This window comes from Pithys albifrons, chromosome 11 (assembly GCF_047495875.1).
Source record: "Pithys albifrons albifrons isolate INPA30051 chromosome 11, PitAlb_v1, whole genome shotgun sequence".
Lineage (NCBI taxonomy): Eukaryota > Metazoa > Chordata > Aves > Passeriformes > Thamnophilidae > Pithys > Pithys albifrons.
This window is the reverse complement of record NC_092468.1, coordinates 10,396,128-10,422,819: the sequence shown is the minus strand read 5'-3', so window position 1 is coordinate 10,422,819 and position 26,692 is coordinate 10,396,128. Positions and strand designations below refer to the sequence as shown.

At 38.9% G+C, this 26,692-nt stretch overlaps 2 protein-coding genes across 2 annotated transcripts in view; one reads left to right on the top strand and one right to left on the bottom strand.

The window, feature by feature from the left end:
- COL4A4 (collagen type IV alpha 4 chain) overlaps positions 1–1,566 on the top strand; it is a 66,359-nt gene extending 64,793 nt beyond the window's left edge. The window contains exon 47 of the mRNA XM_071566748.1: positions 486–1,566. Coding sequence (XP_071422849.1) covers positions 486–749 — 264 coding nt within the window. The 3' untranslated portion in view covers positions 750–1,566. The remainder of the gene's footprint in view (positions 1–485) is intronic.
- Positions 1,567–7,965: 6,399 nt separating this feature from the next.
- Positions 7,966–26,692, bottom strand: part of RHBDD1 (rhomboid domain containing 1) — a 31,049-nt gene continuing 12,322 nt past the window's right edge. The window contains exons 5-7 of the mRNA XM_071566165.1: positions 25,280–25,330; positions 20,706–20,828; positions 7,966–10,122 (exon numbers count right to left, since the gene is read on the bottom strand). Of these exons, the coding sequence (XP_071422266.1) occupies positions 10,007–10,122; positions 20,706–20,828; positions 25,280–25,330 (290 nt within the window). The 3' untranslated portion in view covers positions 7,966–10,006. The remainder of the gene's footprint in view (positions 10,123–20,705; positions 20,829–25,279; positions 25,331–26,692) is intronic.

Here is a 26,692-nt window from a genome sequence, read left to right as displayed (position 1 = left end):
TCACAACAAGAAACAAAATGAGGGTCAGTTCCAAATTGCAGCACCTGGCTGAAGCTGCATATTCTGTACTCACAACCTTAAGGCAGCATTTCTTAAAATTACAAAGGTTTTGCCTGCTTGTCTGTAATAAAGAATGGGATTTTCAGGTACAAAGACACAACTTTCAGAATTAGAGCTCCAAGCCTTTGTAATGCCATTCTCAAGTTACATTTGCAGCAGTTTAGATAACAGCATCATTCAAAATCAACCCAGACTACTCCTTTCTTCAGTTTGATAAATACCTGAAAAATAAAGGAGCTGGTTCAAGACTTTTGAGATTAACTCATTACAGAGCAAATTAAGATTTTCTCCAGCAAGGAAAGCTTACTCTAAGATTACTAAACCCAGTACAACTAAAATCAAATAAAGTAAGAAAAAAAGACAGATTAACATAATGTACCTGTTTTTCATGCACAGTTCTCAAGTTCTCTCATTGTTCTTTCCAGCACACAGGATCTGGTGATCAGGGTGGTGGACAGTCCCTTATGTCACCTGGAAGTTGCCTGGAAGACTTCAGATCAGCCCCATTCATCGAATGCCAGGGCCAGCGGGGAACGTGTCAATTTTTTGCTAATGAATACAGTTTCTGGCTGACAACTGTGATGCCTGAACTGCAGTTTGCATCAGCCCCCCTGTCAGGAACTCTTAAAGAAGGACAAGAGCAGAGGAAAAGAATCAGTAGGTGCCAGGTATGCCTGAAGCATGGCTAACAAGCAACCCAAAAATGGACAGTTAGAGAGAGAGACTTGTTACGGATAAACAACATGCCAAAGATTTAAACAGCATTTCATCTTTGAATATATTTGAAAGGGTGCCGAACTGTTCTCTTTGTTGGAATGGATATATAAGACTGAAAGATGAAGGATCTGTTGAACCTCATCCACCCATCTACAGGTAGTAAAATCTAGAGTAAATTATTAATTTTAAAAAATGAAACTGTCACATTGGAGTCCACTGCCATCATGTACAGGGAACAGGGTGAGCCTGGAGGGCTGAGTCAGGTTGGGAAGACCAAGGACACTGTACCTGTTGTGAAAGACAATGGATTTCCTATTAGACATGGCATTTACTGCTGAAAGAGTATGTGCATTTATGTGACATATTATGAATATTTATCCATATCCATAGAAATGTTCAAACATACAAATGTCAAAGCCCTGTAGCTGAATTCCCCAAGAGAAAGAAACTTTGCATGTCCTGTTTCGGAGGGAAGCAGAAAGTTTGTTAAAGAAATCTCATAATAAAAACAATGAAGAGGAAAGTCTTTTACCATTGCAGTACTGAACCAAACTGGGAAAGAACTGTTAATGGACCTTTCATAAGCAACAAAAACTTGCAAATCCATTTAACAGCAAATTATGTAAGAAAATAAAATTAGCTGAGATAACTAATCCTTAAAAATCTATACCTTTATTTACAATTAATTTCTAAGAGCAGTTACATGAAGTGATTAAGTTCCAATCCAAGAAGCCGAAGAAACAAAGCAGTTTCTAGTATTAATTGAAAAGAAACAGTGGGATGGTGATAAAATGGGTGAACTTATCTGAATGATGAACTTAAGAAATGCTAGGACAATAAATTTTGTTCATTTTTGCTTCTATGTTTGTAAATATACCACCAAAAGAACCATCACCTCTGAGATTCTTATGAAATGATAGCCTTAGAGATGCTCTGTATTTTTCAAAGCACTGGTTGTTAAAATGTGAATAAGCCAAAGCACTAATCACCTTTTGAAAAAGTTAGAACACATTTATACCTCCTTCATTCAGATGCAAAACCAGAACCATTTAATGCATATTTGAATATTGGGAAACATCTGAAAACACAGACTGCAAATGGAGAATCCATCATGTGCAGAAGGACCACAAAGGCTCCTTTTACCACTTAAATAAGCTACATTTTACTAGAATGCAATCAAATGCTTTTTCCAGCACTTTTCATTTCAATTTGTGTTCACTGAGGTGCCCCCAGCAAAAGGATTTCCAAGGAAACTGAGATCCTTGTCCGAGTCACAATTCAAAGCAAACTCCCTCTGAAGCCATCACGAGTACAACAGGCTGATCAGCCAATTTAAAAGCTGGATACACAAACTCAAAGAGCAGGAAGGACAGACATTCCAGCCTCAGCCAGAGAAAAATAAAAGAGTCAGAGGGTAAGTCCATTCGGGTGTAAATACATCTGACTGTGCAACTTCCTCCTGACAAAGCAGCCAAAGCTCTCTGACCCGCTCTGGTCAACTGACTCCCCTGCTCTTTCACCTGGGCAAGGGTCAGGAGCCCTCTTGGGGCACATCCCATGCCCACCTGACCCAGGGAACATTTCCCTCTTGCTCCTAGTGCCCACTGGGACAGGGGACACCTCTCAGATCTGACACGCCCCCCAGGCTCTCGAGGAGGGACCAATCCGTGCTGTTGAACTGCAGGTAGGAATTCAATCCCCTGCTGGTTTCAGGCAGCATCCCACGCCCAGGGGAGAGCAGCACTCCTGTGCGACATGAAACCCACTGTCTCAGCTCCGTGATGTGCTGAGGAGCAGAGGAGCCTCCTGTGGGAAGAAAGCAGCACGAGGAGAGGAGCACTGAGCTTTAGTCACCCATTCTTCAGGGTGTGCAAACTGCATCTCCAAAAACACCACAGCTTAAGCCATAAGGAGCAGGTTGCTTCAGCTTAAGGGAACAGTCATTGACAAATACCCAGCTTCCTCAGGTGATGTTCCCATTTCCTCAGTGGATTTAGGTAATTCCACGTAAAGATCTCATTTATGACCTTCACCTGGCAGCACTCACCGGCTCCTCCATCACTCCTTTGCAGCCTCCTTTCAGGGGAGAAACTCTGGAGAAGGGCTGTGGCTTGGCTGGAATGCAAAGTGAAGCTTTTGGTATGAACTGCACTGAGGTAAACAATAAACAAAACCTTATACATTGTGTTATTGCAAACTTTGTCATTAAGGCAAGTTGAAGAAAAAAAGGAATAAAATGGGATTTTGGAATTGCATCTGTGTTCACCTAACTTGAACAAATACACAGAAAAAATCTTAAAAACATCTGAAAGAATCAACAAAAACCCCAACAATAATTTAAATAAGACATTTTACAGTATTTTGCCATCTTGCTCTTTTGTTTGTTTAAAAAACATCACACAAACCAGTCATATTTCTATATTATTTTGATGCAGTTTTTGCACCTGTGCCAGTTACATTTTACTAGAGTCTGTAAGAACACATAACCCTGAGATAGCTCTGCTCATTAGAGCATGCTGATAATCTATGAGAAGTATTTTTAAGCTACTACTCATGTGTCAAATATTTCACAGGTGTGTAAATTCCTGTTCCATGCTCTGTCCAGCTGCTTTTCCCCCCATGCAGGACAGGAGGCAAAGTCGGAGGAAAAGGAGCAAGCAAAGTCATTGGTCACAATATAGACAGGGAAATCACCTACCAAGTACAGCTGAGGGCTAAACAGACTCAGCTCAGGGAATTTAATTTATTGTCAATTAGCATAAATTGATTGATTGAGGTTTTGGGGAAAAAGCTGACAAACCTTAAAATACCTTTGCCTCCAACTTCCCAAGCTCAACTGCTCTCCAGGCCCTGCTCTGCTTCCTTGTTACCACTGCAGGTGACACAGGCCCTTCAAACAGGCAAGAGGCAGCCAGGAGCTTGAAGGAGGACAGATTTTGTTCCAGGTACACAGTGGTTTTTCTGTGCTGCACCTTCCTTCTCACTCTTTTTCTGTGTTCTGACATTGTTCCTTCGTGGGCTGCAGCCCTTTTCTGGGAGGACCTGCTCTGGCATGAGCAACCACCAGAATCACATTATGTGAAACAAGTTTAAGCAAAACTGGTGCAGAAATTTTCAGGCTAAACCCTTAACCAAAAACTTCCCCCCTACTTCAGCTGGTTCATAAGCACCAGAGAAAACCAAAAGAAGCATCAATGCAGTCAGAATATGAATGCTTATAATCCATACATTTTTGGCCTGTATTTAACACACTAACCCAAGCTGCTCACTAGTTTGAAAAAGATCCCATAGGTCCATACACAGAAAAATGCCGTGCAGATGAGGACTTCTGTTCCAAGCCTTGACCTGCATTAGAACTGTCTCAGCAAGAGAGAAAAAAAAAAACATTCAAGACCATAGGGAGGATCTGTAATGGAAACAGTTTTTGCAAGAAAAAGGAACTCTCCAAAGCCAGCTATGAGGAGCAGCAGTTAGGCAAGGACAGAGCCCATCAGCCTTCACTCCAAAACAATAAAAACATTCTGACAACTCTGGCAAGAACTTTCCAGCAGGTGAGGCAATTGCTTCATAAAACTGGAGATCTATTTCATGACTGGATCTGAATTCAAAAAGCAGCATTTTAAACTGACCAAACAACAAAAACAGCCGTTGAAATTCTGCCCACCCAAACCAGCTGGAAAATTAGGCAGGTGGAGGAAAAAAATCACCATCAGCACTCCAACAGATGCTGCTCCATATTCATACTTAACAGCTTTCCCCTTTCCTAGTCAGTTCATCCAGATGTTCCAGAAGGTACTGGAAGTTCAATTAAAGGTGATATTTTCTAAGTGTAAAGGAAAAACAACTCCATATTTATCATTCTAGTGCGACTGTATTAAACAAACATGGTCCCTCAGTGTAACACAGCCAGCCTTCAGCAGCTCACAGCACAGCCCACCTTGTGCTTCACCACACAGTGCTCAGCTGCTTCACAGAAGGCTTGAGTTTCATGGGATCTGAAATTCCACGTATTTTTAATGTTTTCCACAGATCCACTGAAGCAGAAATGCAGAAAATGTGAGCCGAAATACTGCCCAAGCCCTCAAGGCAGGTACACAGAAGGTACCACCCTGCTGAGCTTTCTGCTGAGGGTGAGCTGCCCAACAGACACGTCACCATGTTACTCCTGCTCTACAGAAAGGTTTGGAATGAGGTGCTTAAGCCCCAATTGAACCGTGTTCAGCTTGGCAAAACAAAGTTTCAGTACACAGAAAAACAAGATCTTTTCCAGAATTTAGTCTTCCATGCACTGATGACAAGTACCACTCCTGTTGCAGACACATGTTCCTTCTTACACAGTTCAGCATGATGAAGACAGAGGTATTTTCATTAAACTGGAGATTAAACTTTCTCAGAGGCAGGAATCAATTAAATTCTGATGGGAATTGAAGAAATTTAAAATGGCTACTCTGAGGCAGTTGCAGCTGTAATCTGTTAGACTCTGCATTTTGCATTTTAAAAACTACAACGCAAATTAGTATTGTAGAGTTTTAATTTTATCGTGCTTGAATATTTAAGATGCATGTAAAAAGTGAAATAGAGGCAATAAATGGTACCAAATGTTACAGAACTTTTGGTCAAAGACAGGGTATATCTCTGCATATATGATGTCACAACAGCCTTCTCAGCTGCAGAACTGCAGACATAAATACTTTAAAATAAAATTTTTAAGTCAGCAAACAGGTCATCCCATACTCATTAATACTGTATAGATTTGGGGGCTATTCTTTCCCTTGTTACATAGGTAAGGAAAACAGGAATTCCCAGAAGTGGCCACACTGCAATTGCTCTTAAATGATTCCTGTAAGGAATGGTTTGGTGAAGGACTTGCCCTAATCCAACATTCTCCACTGAGGCAAGAACATTTACTGTTGACCTGCCCAACAGCCCTGAAGGGATAGTTGTTTAACCTGCTCCAAAAAGACAGAAGAAGGAAATTCTGAAATATCCCTAGTCCATTAGGAAAGGTCACTATCTACATGTTTAGAAATCCTTTGCTTACAACTCATTTTGCAGCAAATTAGGCCAATTTCTGCTCATAAATGGACAAGAGAGATGAGCTTGCTGCTGCTGTTGTACAGCAGAAGATCCTGTCATGTGTATCCTTGATCTTCTCTTTTACTAACCCAGTTGCTTTACCAATCTCTACACATCATACAAACAAAAACACCCAAACCATGTTTGATTTGTGTGGAACTTGTTTGTATTTCTCCAGTTTTCACAGCTCCTGACAAAGTAAATGGATATCAGTATTTATTGTAAAAACCCTTTAGAGAGTGATACTCCTTCAGAAACAGTTTCTACAACCAAAAGCTCAGCAGTGTTAATATTTACTTGCCCTCTGAAATCTGGTAACAAATAAGAAATAACTGATTTATTTTTTCATATGTAGGAAACAATGAGAAGCTTATAATAAATCCATAAGATGATTCTGCCCTTCAGGTCTGCACACTCAAGAAACCACAGCCCATAAACACGAGGAGATGTTGGCCAGCTGTTCTGTGGAGTAATTCACACTTAGGCATTCAGTGCTACACAAAAATGGTGACAATTCACCAGCCCCAGCACCAGAAGTGAAAATGACCTGCAACACCCATTGGCGTCACCTCACAAGAGCAGCAAAGGCAGCTGTTCCCCACACTGCTTCCCAAGCCGTTCATTCGGTGCCTCTCCCAGACCTACTGTAGGATCTTCAGATGGTCTCACTATTGAGTGCCAGGTCCAGGCACAAGCAGCAGGTTTAAAGGTTCAACAGTTCTTTATTTTTATTTTAACAGTGTATACACTTGGCACATATGGGGATCATAATGAAAGAGAGCAATGGATGACGAAAGAAAGTTACCTTTGTCCTGCAGGCATCCCCATTCATGTTGTCATCACAGGGGAAGAGGCAAATGGGGCCAAGTAACTGCCTTGGGCTGACAATGCTCAGCTGCTTCACTGCATCAGTGACAATTCAAGGTCCTTAATGTGTATTTTAAAACCAAAAATGAGGATGCTGGCCATAAAGACTGTCAATACAAAGACTACCTCTTTCAGGTTCCCTCTCTTCCCTTTTTTCTGACTTTTTTAGCATAAAAGGTCTGCTTTAATAAAGAATTTTCTTCTCTACCAGACACATCATCATTCCATCAGTCATTATTGAGCCAGTACTTCAGCTCTTTTTAGCTTACCTGCCTATCTGTGGTATGAACAAATTTTATCTAGTGATAAAAGTTAAATTGTCCCTTTCTTTTTCAAATACAATCAAACTAAAAAAAAAAAGAGGCAAAACTTGTTTTCTTGGTGTTTTAAGGGGCATTTTTTTCCCCTTAGGGAAAGTGGTTGTTGCCAAAAAAAAGCATGCAGACACAAAAACATACAATTTGCCTGTGCTTAAAGACAAGATGGAAGAGGGAAAAGAATTTTAGAAGTTAAACACACAGTTCTTTCATCACATCTTAATTCTGGACTGTGAGAAACCCATTTATTAACAGTAATATGTTAGGTCATTCAACCATTAAATTTCGAGAATGTGCTTGTTAACAAGTCTGCTGATTAGGATTAATTAGGGGGTGGAATTTCTTACAGGGTACCTGATCACAGAGGTTAGAGGAAGTACAAAACACTCACAAGAAATTGCAGCTCCTGCAACAAAGGAATCAAACTGCAGATGCCAAAATATTTTATACAAAGCTACGTTTCCTTAAAGAGTCCTGAACTGAGGCTTAGTCAAGCACTAAATAGTGCCAGAGAACACACAAGGTGGAACAGCCATCTGTGGAGATTGCCCTTAATTTCAGCCCCTGAAGAGCACCTGGCAGGGACTCACCTGCTACATCTCCCCTCCCCAGTGCTTCAATCCCCAAACTTATGGGGCTTTAGTGGTAAAAATCCCACCAAGGAATCACAGAATAGTTTGGGTTGGAAGGGACCTTGAAAGGCCACGAAGTACAACCCCCTGCAATGAGCAGGAGCCACAGTGGCAATAAACTTTTCAACAATCCAATTCCAGAACTTCCACTAAATTAGAAAGAAACAAGATTAGTCCCAAGACAATCAATCTGTCTCCCTTGGTATCACAATTCATTTCTAACAACACAGCAGCAGCCCTGTAATGTAAAATATATACATTATTAATTGCTACAATTAAAACCAAACAGCTTTAAATGGTGAAAAAATATTTAATTCAATTTTGTTTACAAAAGTCAGAAAAACTGAATATTTTTAAGTTCACTTTACAAAACAAGTGCTTATAGAATTGTAATCATGTTTTTAATTTTCTTTAATTACCCTTTTTCAGCTGTCTAGCAGCTAATCCAGTTGTTTTAAATAAGTTAAATATCAGAATTTAACAGACACAGTAAGTTACACTGAAACTTTTGACCAGAGCATTAAAAGACTTGTCAGAGGAACCAATGCTACTTCCTTCTCATTTACATCTAATTATTACCTGCTGAGAAAAATATGCAGGTTTTTGAGTCTTATTTTCGGTAAGCACAGAAAAGTTTATGGTCTACAAAAATATCCACTGCTTTATTCCATGGCTATTGTATATATCCAAAAACAAGCAAGCCCAAGAACGCACCAAAAATCAGCATTTGATATGCACCAAGTGCCTCAGAATCTGCCAGAAAGCCCTTTGCAGTGTATTAAGTGTTCTTACACTATCTGAATGAGACACCCAACCCCAGATTGCAGCCATGTCCAAAGTCTGCATCATGAAACCTCCCTGTGCATTTCTCAGCAAACATATAAACAGAAGTTGTACTATTTATTTAAAGGACATCCTAAAAATTAATTTTCATGTTATTTTTCTGTATCAAAAATACAGGACTGTTTTTATAATCCAGTGGTCATCTTGTAGAAAATGACACTTCATAAGGCAGAGGTTGGTAAAACCTTAAATTGCTCATCCTATTGCTCTACTTCATCAGTGCTGATGAAAAGATTCCAACAGGTGTGTACCAAATTGCTCTTGTGCAACCACACCTCTCCAGGACTGAAAACAGCTATGGAGGAGTGTCCCCAGTTTCAAAAAATATTCTTCTGTTATGAAGATACAATGTCTGGGCAAGAAGTGATTTTTCTGAGTGCCACTGGAACCAAAGCCCTCCAGGCCTGTTAGTTAACACTGCTGAGCAGGCAGGACAGCTGTCCAGAGAGACAGCTGAGCTCTCAGCTCTATCAACTCCTCTAGCTGGGTAGCGAAATTCTTTCTAGAAAATGAAGAATTCAAGGCAATCTCCACAAGACTGCAAACTCTCACCTCTGCTACTGGTCTTCAAACAAGATAAATACGGAGAAATAGTGGAATTTCTAAAGCTGCATGAACAGCACATACACAGTACGATTTCCAAGCCTTCTTATAAAGGAAAACAGATGCTTTGGAAAATACTACATAAATATTTTCTTTATATGGTATATCCACCTCCCTTTTCATAAAACTCCTAACAGATTATTTCAGCTCTGTAAAAGGCAGCAGTTTTGATTTAAAGAATAAATATTGAGAGAAGCTTTAGGAAATTCATAAGTAGTTACAACTCCGTTTTATCATATACAAGCTCAAGATAAAATATTGTGTTTTGAGGAAGACTCAACACTGAAGGTTGTATGAAATAATTCTGCAGGGTTAGGATAGCTGCAACTATTTTTCACACATTTTGGAAGACTGCTCAAAAGCTTAACCCCAGTGATCCAGCCACTGCCATCAAAGCAACCTTTGCAAGTGTCATTTCCCATGCCAATCCCAAAAAAACATCGGTCATCATAGAAAACTTAGAAAGGTTTTTAATGAAAAATTGCATAGTTTTAAAGTTCCATAGAAAATTAAATGTTTCAGCTGTGATGGATGGAGAAAACCTGTTGTCTGAGAACAGCCGTCAAAAAGCCAAGGAATCCTTAAAGCTACACAAAATAACTTAAGGAATGAAAAGACAATTTGGCAAAACCACGAGTCTTCTTCCACATTTAAAGGTGCATTAAGATGGAGACAGCCAAAGATCCTGTGTTGATCCCTCTCTCACCCTTTTTATTCAAGTTCCAACTTTGAGCCTGAACTCACAAAATCCTCTGCAGCTTTGCAAGTAGTAGTAAAAACAATGGAAGAACGATCATAAATTAATCTGCAAGTTACAGATTCCAAATGAATCTGCAAATACGCTGGTAACTCTGGAGAGCACTTTGCACTGTCCATGAGCACGTGGCCCCTTCATCGCCGCTCAAACCTCCGGAGCCTTTGCCGCCTCATTTCCTCTTCGGAGCGCTCGGGTGGGAACCAAAACCCATACGGTCGCCGCTCACTGTTATATGTTGCTCCACCAAAATCTACAAGACACAATGAAAAACAACTGTTATTTTGTTGTGTAATACAAGAAAAATGCACATATATCCTGTAAGCCAAAGCATCACAACACAAAGGAAACAGGGAGTTGAATGTTTCCAATTCTGATGGTTTCAGGGCAATTATTACTTCCAGCAACTGCTCTTAAAGAAAAAGCAAAACCAAAAAACCAAACAATAAAACTACCATCACTATTCCCCACCCCAGACCCCTAAACCCATCAAAAAACACAAACCACCAAACCACAACCAAAAAAGCACCTAACAAGCATTAGCCCATTAACAACGAGTGTTCACATTTTTCATGATCTCTATATAGTGAACTCCAGATTGTTAAGCTATTCAAATGTCTTCAGCAGTTACTTCTGGCAAACCAAGCTTTTCTTTTTGCTTTTAGCATCGAGTCCAACATGTGCAGACCCACAGCAGATGCACACACAGTTCCATCCTCAGCTGGCAGCACTTTGAGAAGCAAAGGACACATGGTAGCTCAGTCAGACAGAGCTGTAAGCAAAATAATCTGAGCAGCAAGAGCACACCAGGGCTGACAGTCCTGTGCCCTGGCACCCCAAAAGGAGACAAGAACAGCCTATTCTAGCAGCTCTCCAGAATTCACATTAAGTCACTGAGCAAAGAAACAATTCCAAGGTTGTGGTTACACACACCAGCTCAGCTGCGGGCCTCTGGGAAACAAAAATGAAAGTCTGCCTTCTGAGGCTAATTACAGTGTTAAGGATAAGCAAATTAGCTTCAAAGATAATAAACCAGCCTTCAGTACTTCTTAAACCTTCACCTGCACCACACCAGGTCAAAACTGCATTGTAATGCTGAAGTTTGATACACTTTTTTAAAATAATTGCAATTAAGAAAATATTTGCATTTTAAAAATTCTTTTCAGTAGTGAAATTTTCAATTAAATATCAAGGTTTCTTATGAAAACATTTATTTTTCTATACAGCATCCTTGGTTAATTGTTACATAAGAAAACAGATACCACTTACACAGTGTATGTGAGCACTGGCAGAGTCCCCATAAAATGCTCAACCCTTCAAATATACATGTGCTTCAATAATCCCAAGGAATAGAATGAGGTGTTATAAAAAGATATGCAAAATTCTCTTTAAATGTTGACCCAAAAATGAAAGACCAATAGTATATTTTGAAAAGTTCTGTGTTCAAGAAAGATCTTATTTTACATCAAACAATATGGTGAGAAGCAAAGTTGTCTGGATGTGAAGGCTTAATTACATGTATTTGTATCTGTATATATTTAAATTATCCTGTTACCTAAAATAGTTCCCTGACACCTTTTCTTTTTAATTACAGCAGAAATATTAATGAAATAACACCTTGATCTTACAAAAATATTTATAAGCTACAGTGTTCAGAAATGGTAATTAGGTCACTCTACTACTGAAACACCACCTGATGTCTGTGCAAAAAAACAAACACAGGCTTTTCAGCACATCAGCAAAAAAACCCAAGACTAGTGGATTTTAAGATTGTATTTAAAGTATTTGGAAGACTGCAAAAACACCAGATGACAGACAAAACCAAAGGATACAGTACAACAAAGTCAGAACAAAACATTAACCCTTACATAGCATACTTTAAAATGAACTCTGCGTTCTGTGAGTACAGAAGACTGAGACCCTTCTGACCCCATCCTATCACTCTGCCTGGGGGTTTCCTTTGTTACTGAAGTTCACAAAGCACTTTGCCCAAACAAGAAAAGCACTGTAATTGCAACAAATGTAACTAAACCTGTATTAATGTGACACAGACAAAGCTTTAACAACCTTAAACATTTTCATCCAGGTGTTCAATAGAAGCTCTTCTGATGCCTAAAGCCCTTGCTGTATTGAGGCCTTGCAGCACATCCCTCTGACCCCAGAGGCACAAGGGACGGTGCTTTGGGCACTCACTCACAGGTTGCTCAGCATGTCAGAATCAGTAACTGAATCACAGACACACTGTCTGAAATGAAGGTGCCAACACTGGCTGCTCTCACTTTTTAACATATTTCTCCATGCTATGAACAAACAAGCAGCAGGTTTTACACTCAGCTCCTCAGCCTGCACTGCCAGTGCAGACACTGAGCACATGCCCAGCTTCGCTTCCTGCCCTTCCTTGGGCCCCTGATCCACACCAAGAGCTACACGAGGAACTGCACAGTAACCAGCACAACCATTTTGGAAATGAGACTGTAAAACTGTTTATACTGACCCATGAGACTGTCCTAAGTAGTTTTAAAAAACCAATTCAGATTTGCAGATTGTTACTCAAATTTGCACCCTTTTCCTTGGATTTAAACAACAGCAGCAGTCTCTTCTCAAGTCAAAAGATTCAATTTATCAGGGGAATCCCTCAACAAACTAGAGTTTGTCATACTCTCTTGGTTCCAGTCCAGTTCCAAGGTATGGAATTAAATTACTGGTGTGTTTGACATGGTCATTTTAAAAACACAACTGCCCAATTTGAGAAGGCAGAAAGAAAAATATCCCTTTATATGAGACTATTGCCTATACCCTGTTAGACATTGGAGACTTTGTGCTCTAAAATTTCCACCCAATATTGGTTCCCCTGGCTCTTAAGAAAAACTTTGACTTATATCTTAAATTATCCTGCTTTAATTTTTGTAATTAACAGATTGCACACAACCTTCTCAATTCTGAAATTCCTGAAATTCTGATACAGCAGATACACATCACCTATAAAGATTTCGTTGAATGGTATTTCTGCTTTAGGACAATAAAACACTTTGTAAATTCTACATAAACAGAGACAGCATGTAAGAAATTCAACCAACAATAAACATAGGGATTAAGATTGTCTTAGTGGATACAACTCTTGCAAATCAGACTTAACTCTACAGTACAAAATGTATTTCTCTTCTGTTCTCAAGCAATTGTAGGTACTACTACCTTACAACAGCTGAGAATGCCCAAAACTTCTTTAATGTCAGCAGAAGGAAACTTAAAAATATTTTGATGTGCCTTCTGGATCCGTATTTGAGACATTTATGAAGTAATCCCTTAACTTTCATTTACTCACTGAACTGATACTGAACAGCACTTACTTGTATCAGGTCACTTGCAAATAAAGGATTATTTCAAACTAAGTACTGTCACACTGAGTAGTCATAGGACAATAAGGATGGCAGCTCATTAGTATTCTTTATCACTCTTCAATTAAACCACATCTGTTTTGATAAAAGGCAAAATTAATGAAACTTGAAAATCAAAAATCTTTAGTTTCTATTACTACACCCATTGCATGATGTATTTTGAAAATATAAGGCATAATCACAAAACTGAGTATTTCTTTCACTATTTTTATTCCATATGCTATGGATGTTGCCAGGGGCACCTCTCCCTACTGCACAAAGAGCAGAAGTTTCTCCTGTGGAGATTCGCTGCTCACATTACACCAAACCACCAGCACAGTCAATCCCAGAAGTGCCCTGCACACCAGAACTAACTCTAGTCACAAACTCACAAACGTCAGAAAGAGAAGAGATGTCAGCAAAGAGGAAAGAGTTGATCCTACCAAGGCTTTCAAAAAGTTTCACATTTGAAGCACCATTTTGAAAGATCTAATCATCTTGTGCAAAGAAGCCAGACAGTATTACACACCGAATTGCTCTGGCAATTCAGAGGGAGGTGCTTGAGAAACAATTTCCTATTCAAACAATCCAAGTCCAGCCCATGGAGATGGAGTTTCAGTACAAAATGCCCAGGATGACAATGGCAACTGGGCTGCTGCTTCTCTGCTCCCTCAGGAAATGAAACAGGAGAAGGCACATCTCAGCTTGCAAAATTAAACTTACACTTGTAACCATGGACAGATGACTCCATCAGCAAGATGGTGATTAAATAGTGAAATGTTAGAGACACTCCCTTGCACCAAGGGCGCAGTGGTTCGGGCTCCCACCAGCCAGGGCCCGGCACTCCCAGGAAACGGCATCGGAACCACTCCAGCCACATGGAAACACGGACGAGCTTCAGCCACCAAAGTACTCTGCCTTGTAAACAGATCTAGGGTTATTTTGAAGCAGATGGGCTCTAGAGAAGCTGCTGCACTGAATATTACAGAGCTGTTCATTGACTGGCTGTTTGAAACCCTGGGATCGCTTGCCAGCATCTTGCACTTTCTGTCACAATGGGTTTCATCAAAAAGAAAGCGAAGTGAAAGCCACTGGAATACAGATATATACACTTTGTTCTGTCCTAAACCAGCCCTAAATTCAGAACTTCCCTTGCTATTGTGTACAATGCTCTGCAGCAGAATGTCCTGACGAGGCCGAGTGCAGAACCAACACTATGTCCCTGGGGCTGAAGAGCAAACACAGCTGTCTTTGGTACAAGAAATCTCTACATTTTGCAAGTCTTGTTACCAGATAAGATTTGTCCACTGTTTTTCTCATTTTAAGCATCTGCAATACAAGACTGTCACCCTTTAACATGCACAACACATCTTTGAGGCTTTTCACTGTAACAGCGATCAGCTCAAAGCCCCCTTCCCCAGCCAGATCTTTTTCAGGTATTCTCAGAACTTCAAATACTAAAATACAGTCCCCAGATGCCTGATGTTGGAGAGCACACAGGAAGAGGTGAAAAAGCACTAACATTGTCAGTGACAACAATTCAACATTTAGAATATCTCGGTGGAAATAACTCCAAATGTGATGGAAAGTATCACTACTTCTAAGTAACAGTCAACAGTAGGAACAAAAGATAAAAAAACAAACCCAAAGAACTCCTGTTTCCCAAAGAAAGCACACAGGGGAAAGGACATACATCATTGGAATTAGCAGTTCTACCACATCAGTCTAACAGATAATTCAGACCTGCTCTGCTGAGTGAGACACGTGACCTCCCAGCCAGCCTGGCTGCACAGGCAGGCAGAGCAGTGCCAGGAGCAGCCCATGGATTTCATGGGAACACCAGACACGGCTCTGGTTGTGGCACAGCAAAGCAGGAGTGAAGCAGCCACCAGGCAGTGCAAGTGAGCCAGTCACTGTCTCCCAAACACTGCCCTCTAACCATCAAGGTCAGACAACTTGAAACACCCTCCTGGCAGTGTAAGAGCAACACCTGCACAAGGTGGGTGAAGTTTGCATGTTTTACTCCACCGCATGAAATTCAGCATAAGGAAGGTAAACCAGCCGGTCATCTTACAGGGTGAGCCAAACAGACAAAATCTCCACATGGGGTTTCAGTTCTGCTTGTAGTTCAGGCCACAGAAGTGTTACATCAAAAACACTCACTTCATTTTTCCTCTTCTCTGAAGTTATGGCCTTAGTTTTAGGTTAGGTAATAGGATTTGCAAGAGAGTTTCTGTTAAGAGTCAGGAAGAATTAATCATGCTACCAAACCACCAAAGTCTGGCTAACAGAAATATGCAATTAGGTCTCTGATAGATAGTCATGCTGCTGGATAAAAGAAGGTGACTGTAGCAAATAAGAAGCAGTGCTATTACAAAGCAGCATGTCTGCAGTATCTCTATACCTGGCCATCCAAAAACTGCTGCGTGGATGAGATTTTTTTGTTTAGCCTTAAATTAAAACTAAACACATGCATATATAGACTGTTTCATTATAAAATATAAGAGAAATATCTATATCTGATACTTCTAGGTATTTCTCTTTCATGACAAACTATAAAGATTATCACCTACATGTTTAAAAAAATCAGTCTCAAGAAAAATAGGGAAATTCTTTTGTGCAGAAACAAGAGCTTGCAAGGGATTCTTAACATTATTGAGCTTGAAACTCAGACACTCAGAAGTTCAGCTCACAAAAAATCCCAAACACCCACCAGAACAAAAATCCAAATCCACATCCCACAGTAATCCAGATATTTCTTGTGAGCAGAAAGCAAACAACAGATGAGAGAGATGTTTATACTGGGGCCACAGCAAGGGGGGGCTGCCAATATCAGTATTAAACAGAAATGGCAGCCATATTTGAACTTCACAGTGAAAGCACTTTAAATATCAAAGGTTATGATTTTTCAATTCCAAAATTATTTTCTTAAGTAAAGGAAGAATTATTGCAATTTGAAAAGAACATAGAATTATGAGAATACAAATTAAAAAAAAAAAAAAACCAAACAGAAAACCCCCAATATCCCCACAACAGACCAAAACAACAAACTTTGGAGAGTAAAAAATAATGTTGTTTAAATGGATTCTTGTTTGAGGCAGCAACATATCTAAAATTGGGAATGGAAAAAACACAAGTAACCATTCCTTTCAGCAAAGGGACCTAAATCACTATGAAAATTTGCTATCTTTAAACTGATACCTAAATAAACCTCCCAAGCCTAGAAATTTATTTTCTTGCATTAGGCACTAATTGTTATTAAAGAAATTTTCAATAAACAGAAATGCTGTATCTTCATGGCAGACTTAGAAAACCCATGCAGAGGGTTATAGAAGAGTAACTACTGAGTTTAAACTCAATGCATGTCTTAATATGAGTTAGTTTTCAGTTGTGGACAACAAGTGATACCAGGAAACTCTGTATTATGTCACTGATTCTCCTCTTAGCTTAGTAGGAGACTATCATAGCAATTTATAAATCAATTTTTAAACACTGGATTAACATTCTAAATCCATAATGCTACATTTTGTGGCCTAAAAGCCATAATCAATGTACTTACACAGCTAAAGGATGAAAAAAATATTAACAATCAATTAAAATCACTGCAATACTTTGCTGCCCAAGTTACAGAGCAGCTGTAATGGTTTAAATGTCATAGTTGAGGGAAGAAAACTAATAAGACAGTCCTAAATTGATTGTGGTACCTGCTTTTACAATCATTTAGCTCTCTATTTCAAATTATTTTATGTAATTTTTCGTCATGTTAAGTACCTGTTTCATCATCCATGTAATTGCAAGAACCTCTGAATGTTCATGCTTTAGGGAGAATGTATTGTGTTCAAAGGATAGTGCTCATTCAACCTAATTATTCTTCAGACTGACAAGGAAGAATATCCTAATTCCCATAGCACAGTAAATTTCAGCTCCTCCTTTGTGGCCCTATAATGGGTCTGATCAATGACATGCTCTGTGAAACAGACATCTGCCTGCAGGCAAGTTTAACCTTTACACAGCCTGTTTAAGGAAATATTTTAAAGTGTTCAACTCTAAGTCTTGCCTGTCCCAACTAAAGTGCTTCAGCAGTTACGAACAAGAGATGCAAAATAAAGCCCTCCTGTGAAGCCACTGAAAACAAGACCTCTGTATTTGATGACACAAATTATAGTGGAAACAACATGCAATGATACATTTTCCTGCTTCTCTTGTCTGAGGCTTAAAAACTACAACCAGCACTGAAACCAGGCACTGCCACAGAGTTATGCAATGCTGCTGTCCCACACTGAAGGTAAAGGGTACCCTGGAGAGCCACAGTTTGAAGAGATGCTACTGAAATTCTATCTCCCGTTTCACCAAATTATTCTCCAAATAAGCATCTCTCCCCTCTTACAGCAGAAAAGCTATCTTTGCCCAAAACCAGCAAGCAGACAAAAAATACTTACTATACTTTCTTACTATAGATTATTTAAGGCTACAGATGAGAGCTGTGATATTGCACACTGATACAGGGAACCCTTTAAAGTGCATACTGTCTACTTATTTATATTATCATAATTTTATCATCATTTTCAGTGTTCTGTTTTCTTGAAGGTTTAAAAATACACCACAAACATGGCTCATTCTTGCAAGTAACATTTCAAAATGCTAAATATTAGAAGTTTTGAAGGATTTCTTTCTCAAACTCAATGTTAAAATCATGCAAAATAAGTTAAAAAGACAGTAAAATAAACATTATCCCTTACAATAAAGCCCATTTTAGACTCATTCCTTCCCAAAATTACATAGGGCAACGTATTTATATTACTTTGTTAATTTCTAAAAATTCCTAAGATAGCATGAAGAGTAACTAATTCACCATCTTCTGCTGACAGGCCAGATGGACTAAGTGCTATTTGATCGGCTTACTTGAAAGCCAAGATTCTCACTATCTTCTAAGATTTGATTGAAATGGGACTGCTCAGAGTGCATTAATTTGTAGAACAAATATACTAAATCAATAATCTTGCTGTAGAAAACGTTAGGGGATTTTTAAGTTTCTAACTTCACAATGCTGAGGGCACTTAGGCAGAACAACAAAGGTGAACACAAAAATGAAGACAACTAGGAAAAAAATCCCTTAAAAACACCCTAATCTCCCTAAAAGTCTGCATTTCTGCCTCCCAAGACACACTCACAATAGATGGAAACTTAATAACACAAAAAGCTGTATTTACTTTAAGCAATATGTTAATGAATTTATCAAACTGGAAAAGTTATTTTCTATCTTAATTTTGCCTCATATGCTGACTTCTGTAAACCATCTTCCAGATAACACAACATGTTCTTCATAATAAAAAACAGAATCACAGAAGGTGTGAAAGTAAAAGTGATGATGATTTGTCAAGATAGTGGTTTTCATATTTTGCCTGGTATTTCTCTGACAGCCATAACAGTGGTGTAAATTAATTTCCTGAGTGAAGATTTATGAATGGTGCTCTGCATTTGAAGGGCTGCAGGTACAAGCTGAGGCTTCTGTATCTCTTCCCTAATGAATGGTTCCTTGCCCTCAGGAAGATGAACTACCAAGATTATGAAAAAGAAAAATTATGTTGCTGAGATATTCAGTCATATTACTATTTTTCTTAAGATTAAATGTTATAGCTTCATCAGATTTAAAAGAAATCTTTCATAATTCTTAAGTTCAGGAGTACCTGAAGCCTATGGCTGACTTCCTACAAGAATCCACACTGACATGTCAGACATTCAAGAGGAAGCGATGCTTGATATGAAAAACCACATCAACACCAAACAACACATACTATATTAATTTCTGACCTTTATTTTGTCAATCAATATAAAAATATTGCCTAACTGTGATATAAATGTTACATGTGATGCTCTAATCATGCGCTGTTGGTCAGGTTAAACAGATTTTCCCTCAAGGCTTGAAATTTTCAGAAACTCAGTAATAGATTCTACAAAGTGTTCTTTCCCTTTTCATTTCATTTGCATTATAAAAAGATAAAATATATGTTACTGAATGTATTATATACATTTTATACTAATACATCTCAGTTAAAAACAAAGAGCATTTTTACCACTGAATATTTTTTTCAGCTTTTTCAACTATGTAGAATATAAGGATAGTGTGAAGAGTTAAAAATCAGTACATTGCATGTCAATTTCATTTGTATAAAAAGCAAAAAAACACATACAAAGTTTAAATATTGGCAACATCATTTTTTCTATTATACCACTTCATACTACTTTTTAGAGAATTTTAAGAGTTTTTGGCACTGCAACTTAGTAACTCAAGAGGCTTTGGTTAAAAAGGCAGTTCTTTCACTATATTAGCAGTAAGGTAATCAAGCAGTAAGCAATTAAAAATAAATGTAATTATACTAAGAAGGATGCTGCACCCTCACACTACATTCTCTGAAAATTCTACCAGGAAATTTTCACCTGTTCCCGAAGATATGCTTAAAATACTGAAAATAAATAAAAAGAAATAGATCTTGTTTTCCCTCCTGACTCCTTTCTCAGTATGAATCAAAATTTGTTGTGGTTTCACCTGGCAATGCCAAGTATTCATCACAACAACAAAGTCCTGAGGGGAAAGGAAAAAAACCCTAAAACTTAAGCTTAAAAAGGAACTGGTTTATATATTTACACAAAAAAAGGGAAAATTAAAAGCAAGCTGCAATATATCACATATATACAAACGTAGGAGAGAACAACCAGCTCTCTACTCCCCACTGAAAGCAGATTCCCACCACTGTGGATCCACAAAGCTCCCCAAAGACACCTCCCAACACTCAGCAAGGGAAGAGAAAAACCAACAACAAACTGATTCCTGCCGTCAGATGAAGCTGCTGCAGTGGCGGTGGGGCGGCCCCGGGGCCAGCACAGCCTGGCCTCCGGACAGGCAGCCACCAAGGGAGAGAGAGAAGCCCTCTCTTTTATACCTGATGTAACATCAGCTGGTATCAAACACCTCTTGAGTTGCTTAACTCAGGTGATACCTGTCAATTCAGGGTGATCCCGTGGTGTAAAGGAGAGCACTCTGGACTCCGAATCCCAAGGACCTGAGTTCGAGTCTCAGTAGGGACTGTCCCCTGGCAGTTCAAACCTCCCTGCCATCCCATCCCGTCAGATCTGGGATGCTCAGCAGGGTCAGTCCCGGTTAGTACCAGGTGCTGTGACAATCCCAAGGACTTCACTGTCACTGTCCAAGCTTGCTCAGCCATGGAGGATGGACCTCAGGACTTAAACGGTGGGGTCAGTTCTGTGCACGCTGTGCCTCACCTTAACAATCCACTGCTCAGGCTGGAAGGGCAGGTGGGGAGGAGCCCTGCCCAAATCCTCGTTCACGAAGTTTGGCCATACACAGGTATACCTGTCCCTTCATATACACCTGGCACCTACCAAGGCCTACTAGGCCAAAATTACCACAGTAACTTAAGACAAAATGCAATAAAACTCTTACCTCTCTCATTAAGACTGTTTAGCACTGCCCTTTCAAGCTGTTCCTCTTCAGTGAACCCACCAGTATAATCATAGTAGTTCCTTGGAGTTCTGTATTGATAATCTGAGTCATACCCATAATAGTCTGCAAAATAAACACAAAAATCAAAAAACTAAATTGCTGCTACTCAGTAGACAGGTGTGAAATCAGATACTATCTTCACACTGTCTTTCTTCCAAATATCACTTTAATTTGGGAAAGAAAAGTAATATTAGGATTCAACTACTTACATGCCATGAATTAATTTCTAATTTACAAAGCTAGAGTATGGTAAAGGGAGAGGGAAAACAACAGAAAAAAGATGGATCAAACATCTCCAATTTTTATAATTGCAGTAAGTTAGGGTAATAAAACTGTCATTATTAAGAAGTTTCACACAGAAATTAAAAGACATTTTTTCATCAGCTCCTTTTAACATTTAGTTGTCAATACTTGGACACTTTATTAATGTCACTAGCACAGGAACAACAACACAGGCAGGTTTCAGACTTTTTCCCGATCTGTCTCTCTCTCTTCCCCCACTGTCTACGAACTCATGTCTTCATAAATTCAAGTAATTCTTGGACCTGGAGAAAACATGGGAAAAGATTCCTGCCACTTTCTGCAATCCTCTATCCAGCTCATGTGCCACTGCACAGCTGAATCTGCCCTGCAAGAGCCAGCACAGTGTGGATCTCCTGCAACATCCCAGTCACTGATGCTGCTCTGCTGACAACCAACAATTCTGGGCCACTGGCAAAGTTTGTCAAAACCGAGCACAAACCATCTTCCACCCAAACACATGGCATTTAAAAGAAAAAAAATATTTAGCTAGAGAACTGAGACTCTTCCTTTTCACAACACAATCTGATCTTGCCTGAGCATAGAAAAGCTGAGAAAACTGAGATAAACTATGGAGGAAAGTCCCATTTTTCTATTCCATTTCTGCATCTACAAAACACAAAGCTTTCATGATATTTTAATTTGCAGACAGTTGAATGAGATTTTGAACTAAAGTACAGAATTGCTGCCAGTGTCTTCCAACTAACAGAAAATTATACAGAATTTTTTCAAAATTAATAAAGTGGAAATCTGTTTGTATGAAGCCAGTACAGCGTGCCATGTCCTCTTCTCTTCAGATTATTGGCATCAGTGATAGTCTTGTGTGCTCTCATTAGCTCTATCAATTCCATGTGTCATGTGTGTAGGTTCTGTGATTAATTACAAGTACAGATGACAAAGTGAGGACAAATAAATAATTTCTTTTTAAAAATAACTGTGGTAAACAAAAGAAATCTGGAATCTTAAAATACATAAAGATGGTAATATCATGTCTTGAAAGCTATACAGGAAAAGCAGGAAAAATTGAACAAGGAGTAAATATATTCCCCTGTATTATGCAAATATGGCTACATATATTTTATATATATATGTGCACACAGATATATGACACACACACAGAAATAATGTAATTCTGTCCATTTCCAAATTTTTTTCTTCTGGAATTTACAACTGGCATTGGGGAATTTTCACACACCTGCAGTGACAACTGCCTGCAGGACAGTATTTAGCTATCTTGTCCAGACACCTTGGATGCAACCTTTATGTATTCCCCTCTTTCTCCTCTGCTTTATGTTAATCTGAATGAACATTTTTTCAGCTAGAAGTTTATATTCTGGAGGTTTCAAAACTGGATGCATGAAGACTGGAAAAATCCTGGTACTAATAGCATGAAATTATCTGATGAAAGAAAAAGGATGTTGTATTTTAAGTTTATTCTATTACTGTAAATTTTTCCATGTTTGATGTTTCACGCTGTCATCAGGTTGTAATTGCTCAGAAAGCTGTAATCTTTTATTGTACAATGAGAAACAGTTTGGTAACATTGACATGTTCAAGGTGTTCCTATTAATCAAAATAAATGTCCTAATACTTTATTCATGAATTACATTTAGAAAAAACCTAAATCAGCTACTAAATACTAAATGTGTTAAAACTACACTTCAAACCTTTTTTCTTCTAAAGCTGTTTCCTTGTACTGTTTCATAAAATCTGTTCTGACCATAACTTCATCTATTTTTCTATTTAAATTGGTATTTAAAGGCAAAACCTAATAAATCAGCAAAGCCAGAGAGTGAAAAATTAATCAATATATGCATCATTAGCCTATGACATTAGAGCCAGTTTCCTTAATTCACAGCTGGGCAAATTTATTACACACATCAGAGACACCAAGCAAAAGGTTAAATCTTCCATTAAGACTTCTGCAATAGGATGGAAGACAATTACAAAGTATATGAACACAGAACAAACACAACAAATATATTCTTTAATTGCAGTTATAAGTAATTTTAGATAAATTAATTTAGTCCTAAAAGAAATTAAATAGCTACATCTAAAGCAAAGCTTGGAAGACAGGGTAATTCAGGTTGATTCTCTCCATCTGCCTCCTGTCCACAAGAACTCAAATCAACAGTATGGCTATTTTGGGGTCTGCTGAAAACATGCAAAAACCTCCCAGCTTCCCTGTTGTCAGCATTCTAAAGCTTTTCCATCAAGTGCTATGTATTCCCCATCATGGTAAATATATTTATTGCATGAGATCTCTTATATTTTCCCTACTAAGGAAGAGCTGGGAAAAAAACCCAAAACATTAAGGGCTATTCAGAATGTGCTCCTGGTGCACAAAGAGCACTCACCCCACCCGAGCTGGGGTTTGTGCAGTGGCTGTGACACATCAGGAGTTTAAATGTCAAGTACAAACTCTTATCTTCATTAGCTCCTTAAGTACTTTTTCCAGTATAAATCTTTAGAGTTCCCATCCACCCTGTGATGTACTGGGACTCTGAGGGAAGCTACAAGGTCTGTAGATGTGGAACACAGAGCAAAGCAGCAACCCCAGGCCTTGCTGGGCTGAGCAGCACCTGCTGCTGCTGAACTTGTGTAACTGGGCTGACCCTACCAGTCATGGCAACAGGCAGCTCATGCTCACTCTATGGTCACATCTTAGTTCACACTATTAATTTCATTTTCTTTCTTTGCTGGCTTTCAGATCAAATGTTTTTTGACTTGAGAATTGGAATAATGAAAATCCTGGATAAATATACTTCTAAGTTGGAACAATCCTTGTTGTTGTTGGTATGGAAGCAGGCTAAGATATTTTATTTAGGAATTATAAAACAGAGCTTCAAAAATATTCAAGGGCCTGGAATCCTCCTTGTGGGAATTATTTAATGCAATAATAAAGTTGGAGATAGATTGTGGAAGACAAAAATCCATCAGGGAGGATAAAAGCAGCTGTAACCTTGGCTCAAAGTAAGCACATCTCAATTACACAAGACTACACAAAATAATAAACCCTGCATGACTAAACATCAGAGAATATTAAGAAGGATCAAATGTATGAAATAGTTTTCTTACAAGTAACAATACACACTCCAGCTTTCCAACTGGAGAGAAAAGATGATCATTGTGAGTATAGGACTCAAGTCTATAAAACTGCAAAGAACATCAGGAAAGTACATAAAGAATGAAGGTTTAGTTTCTCTTCCCAGAGAAGAATTAACGTGCATCAAATGAAATTAGCAGTTAGCAGGTTCAAAACAAACAGAAGTGACAGATTCTACAACCAGTAAACAAACTGTGAAATTCTTCTTCTCTGATGCTGTAGGTGCTAAAAGTGTTCACATCAATTCAAAGAGCTTGTGAGAAATGGATGGAAGAAGAATCTACCACGGTCTCTTAAAGACAAAATTCCCCCATAAAACTTTCTGCTGAGAACATCTTTAAGCCACAAGCCACTGCACAGTAGCAGATATTTGAGAGACTTATCTCTGTATTTATCCTATTCTTACAGCAGATGCCTAGGAAAGAGCATAAATCCCTGCAGGAGGTAAGATATGGCAGGCTATGGATCCAACACACAGCCCTGCTCACAGCCAGCCCCAGTTCTGTGCCTCACAGACAAGGCCTCCACCTATTATTTCTGTGCACTCCACATATATAATGACTCAACGTTCTGCATGAGAAGTGAATCAAATGTGATATGCTCCAAGCATGCCAGAATTCCAACTATCCATTTATAAACTGTGAATCCTAAATTTATCCTGGTGATGAGTGGGATTTTTGCACATAAACAACTTCATTTACAAAAACTGTTTAAAGGAAGAAGTTCTTTATCAGAAGGGGAAAAAAAAGTCCTAGAATGGAAGAGGCAAATTTGCCAGAGGAGGATAGATTCACCCAGGGCCAAAGGACTATCAGTAAACACAATTTTCCCACTGCCTTCTGCAAAAGGGATATTTCCCTGAGGGACCATCTTAGGAATTACCTTAATTTGAGGCTTATGCCTTTTATACAAAATACATCCACACACACTTCTCTAAACAGAAAAGGTCAGACATACCCAGAGAAGTGTAGCAAGTATACCTATGGGCAGAATACTTAGTACACTATATATATTACATTTAACTAGCTCCTCTATAGGTTTTCTATCACTGGCAAAAATTTTTGTATAGCTGGAATAAATTTTTAGTTAAGTGGATGAGAGTACTTACCTGAATAGTAGTCCCTTGGCCTGTCAGGGTCACTGAAGAAAGAAATGCCACCTAAACAAATGAATAATGCATGTACTGTTAAACTAAAATTATCATATTGTCTTTCTTCATAGAATACAAAAATCAAATGTAAAGTACTCTTTCTTTCAGAGTCCATTTCATAAGACACAAACAAGAAATTATGGGTATCTATAGATTTTTTCATCAGTGAGAGAATATATTACTGGAAACTTGTATGTTTTTCTAGATTTTGTACTAGTGTGCCACATTAAAGCAACAAAACTGTGGAGAAAAATGCAAATCAACCTGTAAGGTTCTCTGTAGAACACATAATGAACAATTCTTATAATGAGAGTGTTCAATGGTAATGATGGGTTTAAGCACAGGAAACTGAGGTTGGAGCAACACTGCATTATTTCTGCTCTGCTACAGAGGAGAAAATAACCTGTGTAGTGGAACACTTCTCCTGCAGGCCTCAGTCACACAGCAGCCATCACAGAAGCAGGGTCTCTATAGCACGTTTCACTAACAATTCCATGGGGTTTATCACAGAATACCAGAATAATTCCATTTGGAAGGGACCTCAGAAGGTCCCCAGCCCAACTTCAAGACAGAGCAGGGTTAGTGAGGAGATTGGACCAGGTTACTTAGGGCTTTATCCTGGCAAGGTTTGAAAGCATCCAAGGATGGAGCCTGCTGAAGGTCCCTGGGCAGCTGCTCTGATCCTGACAGTTCCAACAGTCATTGGATAGTTCCCCCATCCCTCAGCAACGTGCAACATTAACCTTTAACTCATGTGACACGATGCCTGTTCGCTCCAGCACAGCTGGATCCGATGCTTTGGGCTCCCTTTGTTCCCTTAAAACTGCTCCACATCCATGACTGACAGACTGTGTCCCCAAACTGCCATAAAACCTCCTGTGAGGAGCACACATTGCAACAAATCATTTCCCACTCTCCAAACACTGTATCCACACTCAGTTTGATGGCAGTCATGAATAAAGTACTCAACCTATCAAGTAATCAGACATAAAAGCCAAATATTCTGACAACCAACCCCAGCCCAGCTGTTGTGACAGAGCTCAGACTTCCAGATAAAACACTGAAATCTATGGGAGTGTTCATGTAAAAGTTTGCAGGGCTGTATTTAAAACAACTGTTAGACTAAAGATGCCTAATATTGTTACAATGTGAAAAGCTGTAAAAACGCATTGTTGGAAAGCTTGAGAATTCCAGTAACAATTTCTCAAGTATCCCACCATCTTTTTCAAACTGTAGAGACTTGCACTAGAATGGACACAACAGCAGACACCAAGAAGGAAACTTTTTGTGTCCTGGCATATTTTTACAGCTTCACCACACCTCATTTGAAGTGAAATTTTCATTGACATCTTATGTGAAAAATTTTAGTCT